The 14,877-nt window shown below is 51.4% G+C and overlaps 2 protein-coding genes across 7 annotated transcripts in view; both read right to left on the bottom strand.

Moving 5' to 3' along the window:
- Window positions 1–91: 91 nt before the first annotated feature.
- TMC4 (transmembrane channel like 4) lies at window positions 92–10,660 on the bottom strand. The gene is made up of 15 exons (XM_006907143.3): window positions 10,446–10,660; window positions 9,747–9,960; window positions 7,921–8,066; window positions 7,579–7,811; window positions 7,341–7,462; window positions 3,727–3,874; window positions 3,033–3,200; window positions 2,697–2,860; window positions 2,313–2,439; window positions 1,948–2,045; window positions 1,469–1,652; window positions 974–1,104; window positions 719–874; window positions 438–516; window positions 92–347 (listed from the first exon to the last, which is right to left on the bottom strand). The coding sequence occupies exons 1-15, from the start codon at window positions 10,522–10,524 to the stop codon at window positions 279–281; spliced, it is 2,118 nt and encodes a 705-aa protein (XP_006907205.1). The 5' UTR covers window positions 10,525–10,660; the 3' UTR covers window positions 92–278.
- A 145-nt stretch (window positions 10,661–10,805) lies between these two features.
- Window positions 10,806–14,877, bottom strand: part of MBOAT7 (membrane bound O-acyltransferase domain containing 7) — a 14,791-nt gene continuing 10,719 nt past the window's right edge. For all 6 annotated transcript variants that reach the window (XM_006907140.3, XM_006907141.3, XM_025043555.1 and 3 more), the window contains one exon: window positions 10,806–11,785. In XM_006907140.3, the coding sequence (XP_006907202.1) occupies window positions 11,398–11,785 (388 nt within the window). In that variant the 3' untranslated portion in view covers window positions 10,806–11,397. The remainder of the gene's footprint in view (window positions 11,786–14,877) is intronic.

Raw genomic sequence — 14,877 nt, 5'->3', positions numbered from 1 at the left:
CAGGCCCTCACAAAGCCAATACGTTTCATTGGCCTGTATCCCGCAGAAGCCTTGCCTCCGGCATCGGGACGCAAGTTTCAAAGAGCGCACAGTAGTCTCTGCTGTGTTTATTGATACAAGAATAAGGTTCATTACAGTCAGAGTGTTCAGAGCCCTGGAAATCTCAGAAACCCAAGGCTGGAAGGAAGTACATTCTTCTCCAGTTCTCTCATTTCACAGATGACGTGGTCTAGGCAGGTCTGGATCTGAAAGTGAGAGTCTGAGCCAGACTGAGAAGGTCAAAGAGCCCTGTTGGCGGAGCTTAGCGCCACAGCGCGCTGTGCTAGGAAGACTTTATTCTGCGCCTCCTGTGGTAAAGGGTAGAGAGAGGCAGTGAGACAGACATGTCCCTTTCCATATTCCCCAAGACCCCTTCCCAGGGATCCGGCCCGGCTCACCATCTCTATCTGCTGTTTGAGCTCAGAAATGAGGCGTCCATATGAGTTAGCCAGTGTCAGTGTATACACCATCAGAATGCTAGAGGAGACAGGAATAAAAGCCACTGTACAAACGCTCTTAGGATATCTTCATATGGCTCTCTAGAAACCCGGGATCTGGACACTCCCCCCTCCTCCTTCAGACCCGGGAGTCCACGTCCCCAGACCCCTCCTTTCTTCCGACCCCAGAGTTTAGGTCCCCAGCTTCCTCCTCTCGGATACAGGTAGCAGGGCCCCCTCACCTAGAGATCAGCAGAAGGGGCACAGCAAACGCCTGGGTCCCCAGGAAAAAGATAAAGTTCTGGATGGTCTGAGGGAGGCTGGAAATAGACTCAGGGATCTGGGCCCAGATGGACGACTGTCCCCGGAATGGACCACACAGCTTAGAAGGTGGGATCCTGAAGTCAGAGGCAGGAGGAGCTCAAGGATGGCCAAGAGTCGTAATGCTGGTTGAGGGTGGAGGGAGGGACAGAGAGGTAGGCGCCTCTCACACTTACAGGAAGATGCTATAAAGCACAGGAACCGCGGAGATGGCCAGACCGAGGAGAAGGACCAGAGGGAAAAAGAAATTTGCCATGGAGGCCCGAAAGGTGCGGGAGGCCGGAGAGCAGACGGAGAAGAGGGCAAGCTGGCGGGGGGGAAGGAGGAAATCTGAGACACAAGAGTGATCCCCAGACTCTTTTCTCCATCCATGAGTCCTGGCCCCCTTCTTAGGATCCAGGAGTCCCAGTCCTTTCCCACCATCACACCCAAGAGTCCCGGTCCCCTCCTCTCTCAGACCTAAACATGGGATACCCTAGGCCCCTCCTCCTATATCCAGGAGTCTATCCTCCAGACCCCTCCTCTTTCAGGATCCAGTAATCCGAGACTTTTAATATCCTCCTCCCCAAGGACCCACGAGTCACACCCCTCAGCCTCCTCGTCCCCCAGCGCCCAGAAGCCCAGGCCCCAATACCTCCAGCTCCAGACCGATGTTCCTCCCCACCCCTCACCTTCTTCAAATAGAAGAGCAGTAGGAACTTGGCTGTGTTGAGTAAGGGCAGCAGAGGGCAGAAAAAGCTCCCCACCCAGACCACCGTCTGCGCGTAGATGAGCCCCAGAACCTCATCGGGCACCTGGAATTCCTGGGTCCCCACCACGCGACGTAGTGTCCCGGGACAGAAGCCACAGAACAGTCTGAGGAGCCGGGGGATGCCAAGTCAGGGGGGGTTTCCCCGCCTCCACCATCCCACCTACCAATCAAAAGTGAGCATATCCGAGGAAGGGCGGAGTTGTCAAGGTTCTGGAGGGGGTGTGCCCGACGGGAAGTAACTACTTAACACGTGAAAGGGCGGGGTTTGCAGACATCGGGCAATGAAACAGAGTAGCAGAGGCAGGGCTAGAAAGAGGGCGGGGTCAAGGGAAGGAAACAGGACGCTGGGTGGGGCCCTCTCTGAAAGGGGCGGGGCCGCAGCGGGGTCTGGGCTCTCACTTCAGAGGGAACTGAATGAGCAGCATAACAGCCACACCAGTCAGCAGATCAAAAAGCAGGAGTCTGTACATCTCCTGCCCCAGCCGAGTCTCCCAGCACTAAGGAAGGAAAACAGGAGTCAGAAAGACCTCAGGACCCAGGCACCCGAAGCCCAAGCATCCGAGTCTCAAAATCACAAGTATATGAGACTCGATCAATACTTCCTCTGCGGGTCTTCAGTTTTTCAAACATCCATACCTCTGTCCTCAAGGGGAGGGTGTTTTAGCACCCCGTGCTCTTCCCTCCTCCCAGATCAGGAGTCTGGACCCACCCGGCTCCTTCTTTCCTTCAAGGCCCCGGGAATCCTGGCCCGCTGTCCTCCTCACCGGAAGTTCTTTGTAGTTGTAGCCACAGGTTTTGCACTCCCCAGCCTCCGTATTGCCCCCACAGGTGATTTGATTCCAGAGGGAGAGGAGCAGGACCAACAGGGAGGCCAGGCGGAGAAACACGGTCCTGGAAAGGGAGAGAAAGGGGATCAGCCCTCACCAGGTGCCTGGCGCGTGCCAGGCCGCTCTGCGCAGAACGTACTCACGAGTCTCCCCATCTCACAAATGAAGGAACTGAGGCTCGGTGGCAGAGAGGGTTGGAATTTGAATCCAGACCTAATTGGATCCCATATTTCGGGATTTCCGTGTTTTATCTGCCAGAACCAACGTCCCTCGACCGACCTGCCCCGCCATCATCTCCAGCCCACCCCAAAACGCTAGAACCTGAGCAGGATTAATATGATCTGGCGGCTCCTGGTGTAGCCCTCCAGTGGGGCAATGAGCTTGAACATGGGTGGCAGCACAAAGTTGACCACTGAGATGAATATGGACGGAAGGTAATCCACCCCGAGCTTTAACAGAGGCATCTGTTGGACAGGGGGCCACTCCTAGGAGGGAGAGGGACCAATAGAAGAGGCTCTGGGGTCTTGGAGAAGCCAAGCTTGATGTCCTCCCCCAGCCTCTTCTTCCCTCAGCACCCTGAAGTCTGAAGGCCAAACATAACCAACCGCCCATCCCTCCTAAGATCCCAGGAATCTTAGACCTCAGTCGTCTCCACACCTGCAGCTCCACAGTGGACTCTGTAGCCCAGTAGACGCCGTAGAAGGCTGCCCCCAGGAGCGTGACCACCAGCAGGTTGAGCAACACCCGCACTGACCACACCCTGGCTTGCTGGCCTAGGGTCCGCACCGCAGCTCGGCGCCGCACCACTGCTTCCTCCAGCTCCACCTGAGGCCAGGAGAGATGTCCATTTGGGTGCCATTCCCCCAGGCCCAGCCAGGGGCCCAGAGCCCTGGTTCAGCTAGAACTGATATAGAAACACTCCTCTGAGGACTTCTGTAATCCTCTCAGTCCCTCCAGGGCCCTCCAGGTGACAATTTAGGTCTCCGGGCCCCGCCTTTACAGGCCCTGCCCAGCATCAGAAGCCACACCCAAGGCCCTGCCCATCGCTCATGCCTGGTGCAGGAGTTGTTCTACTTTATCGAGCCCTTTCTGGCCACGCCCTTCTCAACTTCGAACCAGGAGCTTTAGATCCCGCCCCTTTCCTGCCGCAAGCTTTTTCCTGTACCCTTTGACCTCAGGCATCCCCGCAGCCTCCTCCCAATCCTCTCATTCCCCAAGGCCCACCTCCTTAGAAGATAGCTATACCTAGTATCCCCTCTGAAGCCCCACCCGTATTCTAGGCCCCGCCCACTGTCTCATCCCCGCCCCCTCTGGCCCCTATCTGATTGTGGGTCCCGCACCCTAAGCACACCTGCAACTCGTATAGGATAATGCGTTGGCGCAGCCGCACGTGGACATCCCCGCTGAGGCCAAAGTCCCAGGCAGAGAACACCCAGTGGCTGTAGCTGGTCAGGACGCCGGACTCAGCCAGCAATGTCTGCTTCAGTCCGGACACCGAGCTAAGAGAGGCGAGATGCGGGAGGCGGGATGTAGCAGGGTAGCCACGCGCGGGTGGGGGTTGGGAGGCAAACAGGAAAAATACACCCTGAGACCTTGGGCATTTGGCGAACTGCTACCTGGTGGAGAAAGTCAGAGGCAGAGACACGATACAATCCTTGGAGCCGAAGACCAAGAGATATTCCGAGATAAACCCTGAGATCAGACACCCGACAGAGACCTAGTAAACAGGGACCCAGATCCAGGATAAAGACCCTGGGGAGAGACAGAGGTGTAGAGGGGGAATGACAGCCCCGAAGGGGACAGAGTCAGAGAAAGGGAGAAAAAGACTCAGTGAGGAGAAAAAGACCTAGAAAGAGGGGTCAAGGACTGAGGGAAAGGGAGGGACAGATACCTTCCCTTTCTGGCAGGGGAGAAGGACAGACTCAGAGAAGTGAAGGGGAGGCAAAGAAGAGAGGGGCAAAGACCTGGGGCAGGGAACAGAGCCAGCGAAAGGGAAACAAACAGCAAACTGGGCAGAGGGAGCCCATTCCACCTTCCTCGCCCTAGTGCAAGCCTCCACCACCACTTCTCCAGTGGATGGCATAGACGTCTCTCAGGTCTCCATGCTTCCACCTGTCCCCTCGGAATCCTTTCTGGTTTTGAGCCAGTGCAGATCAGATGGGATTTCCTATTGAAACCTGCTCCACAGCTTCTCCCTGTTCCTGACATGCAGGCTCCATCACATAGGCAGGGCCCACCCAATCTGGCCCTACCTACTTCTCAAAGCTCAGATTCTGTCCCTCCTCCCCTTCCTCCTGTCCTTTCATTACTCAGATCACCCCAAAGCTCTTTCCACCACAGGACCTTTGCACTAACAGTTACTTCTTCCTGGAATACCCTTGTCTCAATTGTCCACCTGGCTGGCTCCTTTTCGTCCTGGTCTCCATCTACAGGTCACCTCCTCAGAGAGTTCTTTACTGACCCCTCCACCTCATGAGGGTCCCCAGCCTTCTATTCTCTATTTTATTCTCTATTTTACGGGGTGGCAAACTACAGCCCAAGGACAAAGTCCTGCTTTTTGTAAATAAAGTTTTACTGGAACAGCCATCCCCAATCGCATACGTACTGTCTACAGATGCTTTTGCCCTGCCACTGTGGAGAGTAGAAACTGAGACCCTATGGCCCACAAAGATGCAAATATTTTCTGGCTGCTCTTTACTTTTTTATGACAAAAAAATATGCTGATCTCTGCTATATCATATCATGAAGGCCTCCTATGTGAGTGTATCAACTCACCTGTAAGGTAATCACATGGAATGTGCAAGTGTAGCAAATGAACATTGTACACTTTAAAGTTATACAATGTTATATATCGATTATATCAAAAAAAGCTGGACATATCATTCCATTTGTTTTCTACATAGCTTTGCTCCCAAACTGAAATGGTTGATTTGCTTGTTTAGTAATTTAAGTCTATCTCACAGTTTATCTCCCCTACTAGATTGTGTGGGCAGTGTGATAGCTGAAAGAGTCTTGAAGAAGCTTCTGGAGGCTGGTCATGTTCAATTTCTTGTTATGAGTGGGAACATTCCAAGCTCTACTCTTTGGTTTGTGCATTTTTCTGGATGTGTGTGCTATTTTTAAAAATAAAAATAATAAAAATAAAAAAATAAAAATATATAGTTAACTAATATTTGACAAGGGAGCCCACATACTCAATGGGGAAGCACAGTCTCTTCAACAGTGTTGGGAAAACTGGATGATGACATGCAGAAAAATGAAATTGGATCCCTATCTTATGCCACTCACAAATATCAACTCAAAATGGATTAAAGACTTAAGCATAAAACCCCAAACCATGAAACGCCTAGAAGAAAACATAGGGGGACGTCTCCTTGCAATTGGTCTTAGCAACAATTTTTGGGGATGTGACACCAAGAGCACAAGCAACAAAAGCAAAAATTAATAAGTGGGACTACATCAAACTAAAAAGCTTCTGACAGCAAAAGAAAACATCGACAAAATGAAAAAGCAGTCCACCAAATGTGAGAAAATATTTGTAAATCATATACCTGACAAGAGGTTAATATCCAAAATACATACAACTCAATAGCAAAAAAAGAAAAGCAAAAGCAAAACAAAAAAACCCTGATTTTAAAATGGTTAAAGGAATTGAAAGGAATTTTCTAAAGATGTACAAATGACCAACAGGTATATGAAAAGATGTTCAACATACCTCACCAGTTTCACAAATGAAAACCACAATGAAACACCATCTCACACTTCTCAGAATGGCCATGATCAATAAATCAACAAACAACAAGTGCTGACGATGATGTGGAGAAAAGGGAACCCTCATGCACTGTTGGTGGGAATGTAAGTTGGTGCAACCACCATGGAAAACAATATGGAAGTTCCTCAAAAAATTAAAATTAGAACTACCCTATGACCCAGTAATTCCTCTTTTGGGTATCTACTGAAAGGGACTGAAATCATTATCTCCAAGAGGTATCTGCACTCTCAAGGTCATTGCCACATTATTCAAAATAGCCAAGACATGGAAAGAAACTGTCACCAGGGGCTGTGGGGATGTGTGGGAGAAATGGGGAGATGTGGGTCAAAGAGACGAACTTCCAGTTATGAGCTGAATAATGTCCAGTGTGGTGACTGTAGTTAATGACACCATACTACACACTTGCAACTTGCTAAAAGAGTAGATCTTAAAAGTTCTCACCATAAAAAATAGGGGGTAATTATGTGATATGACGAAGGAATCCTATATAAGTATGTCAAATCAACTGTAAGGTAATCATATTACAATACATACATGTATCAAATCAACAGGCTGTATATTAAAACGTATACAATGTTATATATCAATTATCTCAAAAAGCTGAGAAAGTTCGATGTAAAAAGAAATCCAAAATTGATTACTTGTCACCCCCCTGGTCCAAGTAAGCCACCATGATCTCCCACCTGAATTGCTACAACAACCTTGCCCTGTAATGCAACACATAATTAACTCATTTATGGCTTACTGCTTATCTCTTGTCTCCCCGCTAAAATGTCAGCTCTGCCAGGACATGATCTGCTGGCTTTTTGTTTGTTTGATCTACTGTGTGTTTTGCCAACTGCCTAGAACAATGGCTGGCACATAGTAGCTGCTCCATAAATATTTGTTGCATAAATGAATGACTAACTGATATTTGTTTTCGGTATCTTGCATCTCCCTTCCAGAAAAGATGTGATTAATTTGCTTGCTTGTTGAATAACATACCTTCCCTAATAGACTCTAAGCCACAAGAAGGTAAAAGTTCCCATCTTTATCCTTGGCCCTGAGCACTTAAGCATTTAAAAAATTGACTTCAACTCAGAGAAAACGGGATCACAGAGTGAGACTCAGGGCTCCTGGGGAGGGACTTCTACCAGCACTGCTCTCCTCTACCCCAGTGGTCCAGGGTCTGGGTGTGCAGGGGTGTCACTGACCGATGCAGGATGAGCACCAGGGACAGAAGACCGATGGCGAAGGTAGAGCACAGGTAGGAGACTGCCAGGCGCGGGCGTGGAGGGTAGAACCCGTAGAAGAGAGGGGACCATTCTAGAAACCCCTGGGGATGGAAAGGAGGAGCAGGGGTCACCGTGGGACTGGCAGGGGCGGGGTTCATGGAGCTGTGCGATCACTGTGGCTCGGAGGAGGTCTCCCAGAGGAGGTCCAGGCACTCACCTCCCCCGAGAGCAGGTTGAAGACCTGGGATGGGAAGGTGATCAGGCCCTGGGGGTGGGGGTTGTAGGAGCCGCAGAGTGAGGAGGGGTCAGGGCCAGGGGGACCCGGGGGAGCTCCGTCCAGCCAGGCGGGCAGCAGCGTCATGCAGGCCTTTAGCACGGAGGCCAGCACGTTGAGAAGCAGCAAGAAGCGCAGCAGCAAGAAGTAGGACTCGGTGCCGGCTCCAAACTGGCCTGCAGGGGGTGGCAGAGAGGAGTCGGGCTTCTTTCTGAGGCGGGACCGACCCCTCCACCCCACCTCCCTGAGACCCGGGAGTCCGGCCGTCCCCCAGCCCCATCGCACCCCCAATTCTCTTCAGCGTCCATGCCCAGGGCTCCAAGCTGCGCAAGCCTTCCCACATCTTCTCCTTGGACCTCCGAAGCATCAGGGCCCGGTGTGCCGCTCTGGACCCCGAGCCCTGGGCCACTTGGTCCCTGGTGTAGCTCTGCCTGGAAGGAAACAGGCGGAAAATGAAGGGCCTAGCAGCCCCAGATGGAAACCACCCAGATGCAGAAGTAACCCGACAGTACATTGCGGTGAGTTCTTGACAGGGATTCTCTAGAGCGATGAAAAGAAACACATGATGCTAAGCAGAGGCAGCCAGGAGGAACAGCAGGACTGCAGGGTCTACTGACTGGGGTCCCAGAGCAAGGGTAGAAGTGAGCGCTGCTCTGAAGTGTGCAGACCCAGAGGGCCCAGCTCTGAAGAGCAAGAAAGTGATGGTGTACAATCTTGTGAGGGGGGCTTGTAGGGTGCTTTGGGGTACTGTGGTGTCTCTCATTCTAGGTGAGGTTCACGTGTGCCTGCACTATAGGAATACTCTTTGCATCTGTACATCATTTTCCCTGCATTTACCTGTAGACAAATATCAGAGTAAACATTAAAAAAACAAAAACAAAAAAGAAAGGAAGATGTGATATCCTGACTGCTAATGAGAAAGATATGTTTGGTCTTCAACCCGTTTTTGGCACACAGCTCCTAAAACCCGAGGAATTTCCTAAGTGCTGAGAACAATTAAGCTGTCTTGTTATGTTAATGAGTGACAGCTAGAAAGCACCCAAGGGTAGGGGCTGGCTGTCAGTGGAACCGACCAGGTGATTAGGAGTTTGGACTGCTCATCGCCACAGTGGGGCTGGAAGGTTGAATCAGTCAGCAATGCCAATGACTTACTCGATCACGCCTATGTAGGAAGTTTCCATAAAAACTCAAAAGAATAGATTCAGAGAGCTTCTGGATTGGTTGAACACGTTGAGATTTGGGGAGAGTGGTGACCTCTGAGAGGGCATGGAAGCTTTTTTGTTCCCTTCCCCATACCCGGCCCTATGAATCTCTTCCATTTTGCTGTTTGAATTATATTCTTTTACAATAACCAATGATCTAGTAAATAAACTCTTTCTCTGTGATCTGTGACGTGTTCTAGCAATTGAACCTGAGAAGGGGGTTGTGGGAACCTCCAATCTATAGTCGGTGGGTCAGAAGCTCAGGCGACAACCTGGACTTGTGACTGGGGGCAGTTTTGTAGGACTGAGCCTTTCACCTATGGGTTCTGATGCTGTTTCCAGGTAGATAATGTCAGAACTGTGTTAGATTGTAGGACACCAGGAGAATTGCCTAATGGCATGGGGGGGACCCCTCCCACACCCATTAGAATTGTGTCAGAATGACAAAGAAACAAGAGTCAGTTTCAAGGGCCACCTGAGCAGCCACACGGGCCCCATTCTTGGAAAGGCCTTGCCCGGGCTTCTAGTGTCATGCTGTTGTGATCTTGAAATGTGTAATAATGATTTAAACAAGAGACCCAGTGTTTCCATTTTTCACTGGACCCTACAATGTATGTTGAGGGAGAGAGGAAAGAAAGGAGTGAGGAGTGTCAGGTTCGGAAGTGGAGGAGGCAAAGACAGAGGAAGACACAAAGCAGAGAGGGAAAAATGACAGATTTCAGACTCAGAGATAGTGAGAGGCTTGGAGGAAGAGAATGCAAACCTGAGAGGGAGAAGCGAGTCGGGAACCACGAAAGACTCCTTGGAGTCAGAGAGGCAGAGGCACTGATGGGGAAGAGGAGACCCAGATCGGCAGGGAGGACAGGGAGGGGCGCACATAGACCCCAGCAGGTGGGAGGTGGGCCTCACCTGTGTGTCCGTCTGGCCTGCATGGGCCAGGGCAGCTCCCGGGAGGCAGGGGGGTCCCGCAGCTCTTTTGGGAAGCCTTCCGCGAAGGCCTGGATGCTCCTTTCTCCATCATCCTCCTCATTTTCCAGTGCCCCCCAAAGCAACACCCCAGGGCCTCGGTACCGAAGGGTGGCTGCACTGGGGAGCTCACTGAGCACTGAGGACAGTGATGGGCCTGGGAAGGACAGGGACTGGGAGGACCCAGGAGTCCAGAACCCAAGCCTCCTCCCTCAGACCTGGCAGTCCAGGTTCCCAGCTTCCCAGCCCCTACTCCTTCAGACCCAGGGGTCCAGGCCCCCAAGTCCCTCCCTAAGCACTAAGGTGGACCCTCCAGGCCCCTCCTACCCCAGGGCTGAGGAGTCCATTACTCAATTTCCTGTTCCCTCTTATGCGGACTTTTGGTACCATGGCCCCTCCCACTCCTCAGATTTCCCATTTCCACCCCCCACCTCCCACCCCCTGGACTCCAGTCAAGGTCTCAGACCCCTCTCCATGACCCAGGAATCCCAGCCTCCGGTTCCCTTCTCTCCTAGAAACCCAATCATCGAAACCCTTCCCCCATTTGCTCTCTGGACCCTGGCATCCAGCCTTTCATTCTCCACCTCCCTGGGAACTTCCACCAGCCCCAGGGGTTCGACTCGAACTTCCCAGCTCCCCCACCTGCCCTGGGCTCCCAGGGTGCTGGCCACCCCGTGGTAGAGCCCCTCGCCTCAGGTTCCCATGCAGGGGTCTTTTCCATGGCCCAAGCGTAGTTGTTCCCGTCTCTAGGGTCCAGCGGCAGGGCTTGCCGGAGGGAAGGGCGGGGACTGGGACAGGTTGTACCTGGGGAACCAGGTGGCCTGGGAGGGAATACGTGTACTTCCTATAACCTGTCAGGGCCGCTGCTCCGAAAGGTCCCCTGGGAACTGAAGTCCACATGTATCAGTGTGGCTGCTGGGGGCTGGGGCACCACAGCACACAGGAGTCGGTGGCACAAGTCCCCACATCAGTTGGTCACCCAGATACCCCACATTCACAGGGTCTGTGTGCAACACTTTATTGGGTGAGTCACACATTCTGACGCTGTTAGGCCACAGGATAAGAGAGTGACAGGAGTGTTGGGACCCTGAGGTGGCTCAGACAAAAGCCGCAAGAACGGTGGGCCCCAGGCTTGCTCGACTGAGCCTGTTTTCCCTTTGTGGAGTGGGAAGGTCGTGTTTACTTCCAGGCCTGAAACACTGGTGTAGCAGAAGAGGGGCAAAGCCACCAGAGGTGCCTCACACCCAGAAACTGCCCTGGGCTGCTCCCCCAGTGGAAAGCAGAAGGGAACTTGCTCTCGGCCCCTGCTGTTGCAGGGGACGGTGGTCTGGCTCCCTGAACATCCACAAGCTGTGGCAGGGATAAAGGAAAAGTCTTGTCTGGAAAGCATTTGGGTTTTACAGGAGGGACATGGCCTTCTGGAACTCTCAGGTAGCAGGCAGGAAAGCGGGAGAACCCTCAGCAGTGCTTAATGAAAGGCGGAACACTGGGCAGGGACAGGGAATCCTCTCCAGGCCCCGAGCACATCAAGGACTCTGGGAAAGGAGCCAGTAGCCTGGTTCACGGAATTCCCAGGCAAAAGCCTTCGATTGGCTTACTCCTCCCTGAGCTTTTCCGGGGCAAGGCTGGTGGCCTGGGACCCCGTCTTCCGCCGGCTGGGGCTGCGCCCACCCAAAGCCAGCCCCAGGCCCAGGGCCACCAGCGCCAGGACATGAATGCAGAAGTAGATGGAGGCCCAGTAACGGAGGGTCTGGCCCAGCGAGAGTAGCACAAAGCCCATGCTCATGTAGTCATAGGCACGCATTTTTAGGAACCAGTGCACCCAGTCCCAAGCCCGCTGCCCGCCAGGTCCAAACCGCCCCCGCAGTGCCGACTCCAGCCGCCCCTCCGCTGCCAGGCACAGCGGGATGGTCAGGAAGCTCAGGTAGTAGCCAGGGTGGAGGCCATGCCAGTAGGCACTCAGCAGCATGGTCCAGGCACTCCTGCAGGAGGAAAGGGAGTCAGACTCTGGGGTCTAAGCCCCTAGCCCCTTCTCCCTCAGATCTAGGAGTCTTTACTCTCTTTTCAGAAATCCTGTTAACTCTTTCTCAGCACCCCTTTTTCTCAGGACCCAGATATCCAGGCCCCCAGCTGCTTCCCCTTTGGGGATCATGGAGTATAATTCCTGTTCCACAAAGACTCAGAAATCTCCAGCCATGGTGTCCTCTCTGTGTGGACCCCAAATGCTAGCCTTTGAAGATCCACAGACTCAGACTCCGGTTGCAGCTTCCACAGAAAACTGAGACAGTGGCCTTCTGGGAGTTTGGGAGCTGGCGTGAAGGTTGTTCCTGCCCATGGCATCCACTTGTCCCTCTGGCACATCAGGGGGCTTGAAGCACAAAAATCACCTAAGACAATAGTGCCAAACACCACGTCCTTCAAGATGTAAGTGTCCATAAGATGGTTGCATTTTCCTTGGCCATCTCCTCGAAAAACCTAATGTTTGAGAATCTTTCCTCGGTCCTTTGGATACAGATGTAAATCTTTGAAAAGGCAAAATAAGCCTGTAGAAAGCCTTCAGCCCAGGGATGTTTTTCTTGGGGCCTGAGAGCCATCTCTTTGAAACCTAATCGTCATAGAAGACAGCGAGCCCTGTCTTCTGGCCACTGTGGGGGTGCATCCTAGGCCTGGTCCACTGTAGCCACTTGTTTGTCAGAGATAGTTTATTCTTCAGGTAAAGACCACTGTTTAGCACAGGGGTACCCCAATTACCAGGTGAATTAGGGATGGACGTGAAAGGAGGCAGGGCAAACAGTGCCGCTGAGCCCTCTTCCGTGCAGACAAGTTATGGTTTCTCTCGAGAACATGCTGTGTAAAGGCCAGTAAAGGGCAGGGTGTAAAAGGATGAGATTTATTTCTGTCTTGGTAACACCATTAGCGGTGACTTGTGATGCACAACACCATCTGGTTTAATGCATATCCAATAACAAAACTATGATCTTTGTTTCATACTTATGGTAGAGAATTCTCTGGGGCAGGATGCTATCCTCAATGGGGGACAGGACAGGAGGATACATACCCAGGGATTTCAAACCTGTCCTCTATCCAATTTGCGTCCAACCCCATTTTGCTGCCCTTTCGTGCAGCAAACACACTCCAAAGACTCATCTGTGCTCCTCCTTGGCACATCCCCTTCTGTTCTCTCATGAACCTGCTCCAACCTGCCTTTCACATCTGCCCCATAAACTGCCCCATCAAGGGTACCTCCTTCCATCACACCCAACCCAGTGGTCCCCCCTGCCTTCATCACACTGAGCTCCTGGCCCCATGTGACACAAGTGATCACTCCCTTCTCCTTGAAACATTGGTGTCCTCGGCTGCCTTCCAGGAGTGCTTTGCTGACGGTCCTTCTATCTCATGGCTGTGTCTCGGCTGCCCCTCCCCCTGGTCCACGTTCTTACCCTAGGCACTACTGACATTTGGGGCTGGGTGGTTCTTTGGTGTGGAGGGGCTGTCCTGTGTTGAGCTGCATCCCTGCCTTCTACCCACTAGATGCCAAGAGCCATAACCTCCTGGTTATGACAAAAACATCCCCAAGGTAGACAGGGTAAAGGGGGTCAAATATAGGGGATAAGGGGAGGGTGAAGTGGGTAAAGGGGATCAAATATGTGGTAGCTGAAGGAAACTGTACTTTGGGTTGTAAATATGCAATAGACTATACAGATGTGAACATGTATTTATAACATCAATTTTCTATATATAGATATATACCTAGAAACATAGATATCCATGTGAAATCAGAGATCTAAAATGTGTATATATGATGTGTGTATGTATGTGTATATATATATATATATATATATATATAGTCCCCAGACATTGCCAAATGCCCCTGCAGGTGAGGCTCAAACGCCCCAGTTGAGAATGCCTCGTTTGAACACTGGTGTGCCCTGGGTTTTGACATGCCTCTCAGCCCCCAAGCTTTAAGTATCATCTGTCTATACCTGATGACATTCAAGTGTCCACTTCTTACCAGCCTTTCTCTTAAGCATCAGAATCACATAACAGCCTATCCAGTAACCCCAGCTAGAAATCTAACAGTCACTCCAAAGTCACTTGGGTTTAGCAAGACTAAACCAAAGGCTCGCTTCCTTATACCACTCACTCCTGAAACTTCTTCGTGCCTGGGCCTCCCTTTCTTGGGAAATGGCTCTTCCATGCTCTCAGTCACTCACACCCAGCACTCGGGCATTGTGTTTCATTTCCTGTCTTTCTCATGTCCCACATCCAGTCCATATCAAGCCCCAAGTCCACCTCTCAAATCCATCCACTTCCGGCCACTGTTCTCCACTCCAGGACACCATTACCTCTTGCCTGGCCAGCCCCGAAGGCCTCTGATTTCATCTTCCAGCTTACTTCCCACTCCCTTCCTCTACTTCTACTATATTCCCTACATGACACCAAAGTCCATTTTTAAATTGGATCGCACACCCAGGTAAGCCTAGCTCCAGAGCTGCCATTGTCAATGACTTCATTATGAGAATGTGTCAGGGTGAATCCTCACCTTATCTGGTGGCTTCAGGAAGGCTGAACGTCGCTCACGGGTTACCTAACCTGTCTGAGCTTTGGTCTTATCTTTAAAAGGGGAACAAGAGTTCCTACTTCCTAAAGTTAGGAAGATAAGGTCTGGCACAAAGTCTCCATTCAAGAAATATCAGATGAGTAAAGAATAACAGAAGCTAATATATCGTGAGCACTCAGCTGGAAGGCCTCACATGGAGTACATTTCATGCTTTATCTTGCTTAATCCTTATACGAACCTAGCAAGCAGGTAACAGCAGTACCCCATTTAAAAGAGGATGCAGAACACACTCAAGGTTTCTTAGTAAGTGGTGGCTGATATTCTGTAAAGCCTAGCTACTGAGTCCAGGGGGCTCAGTACACTGCTTCTTTTTTCTTTTCTTTTTTAGGTGAGGCAACCCTTGGTTGACCTCACAGATGGCAAGGACCTTGTTAGCTTACAATCCCTTATTTTTTATTTTTTATGCCTACAGCACCTGGTCTTCCTAGGTGGTCTCCTATCCAAGTACTAACC

This window comes from Pteropus alecto, unplaced genomic scaffold (assembly GCF_000325575.1).
Source record: "Pteropus alecto unplaced genomic scaffold, ASM32557v1 scaffold432, whole genome shotgun sequence".
Lineage (NCBI taxonomy): Eukaryota > Metazoa > Chordata > Mammalia > Chiroptera > Pteropodidae > Pteropus > Pteropus alecto.
Note: the sequence above shows the minus strand (reverse complement) of the source record. Positions and strands in the feature narration are given on the sequence as shown.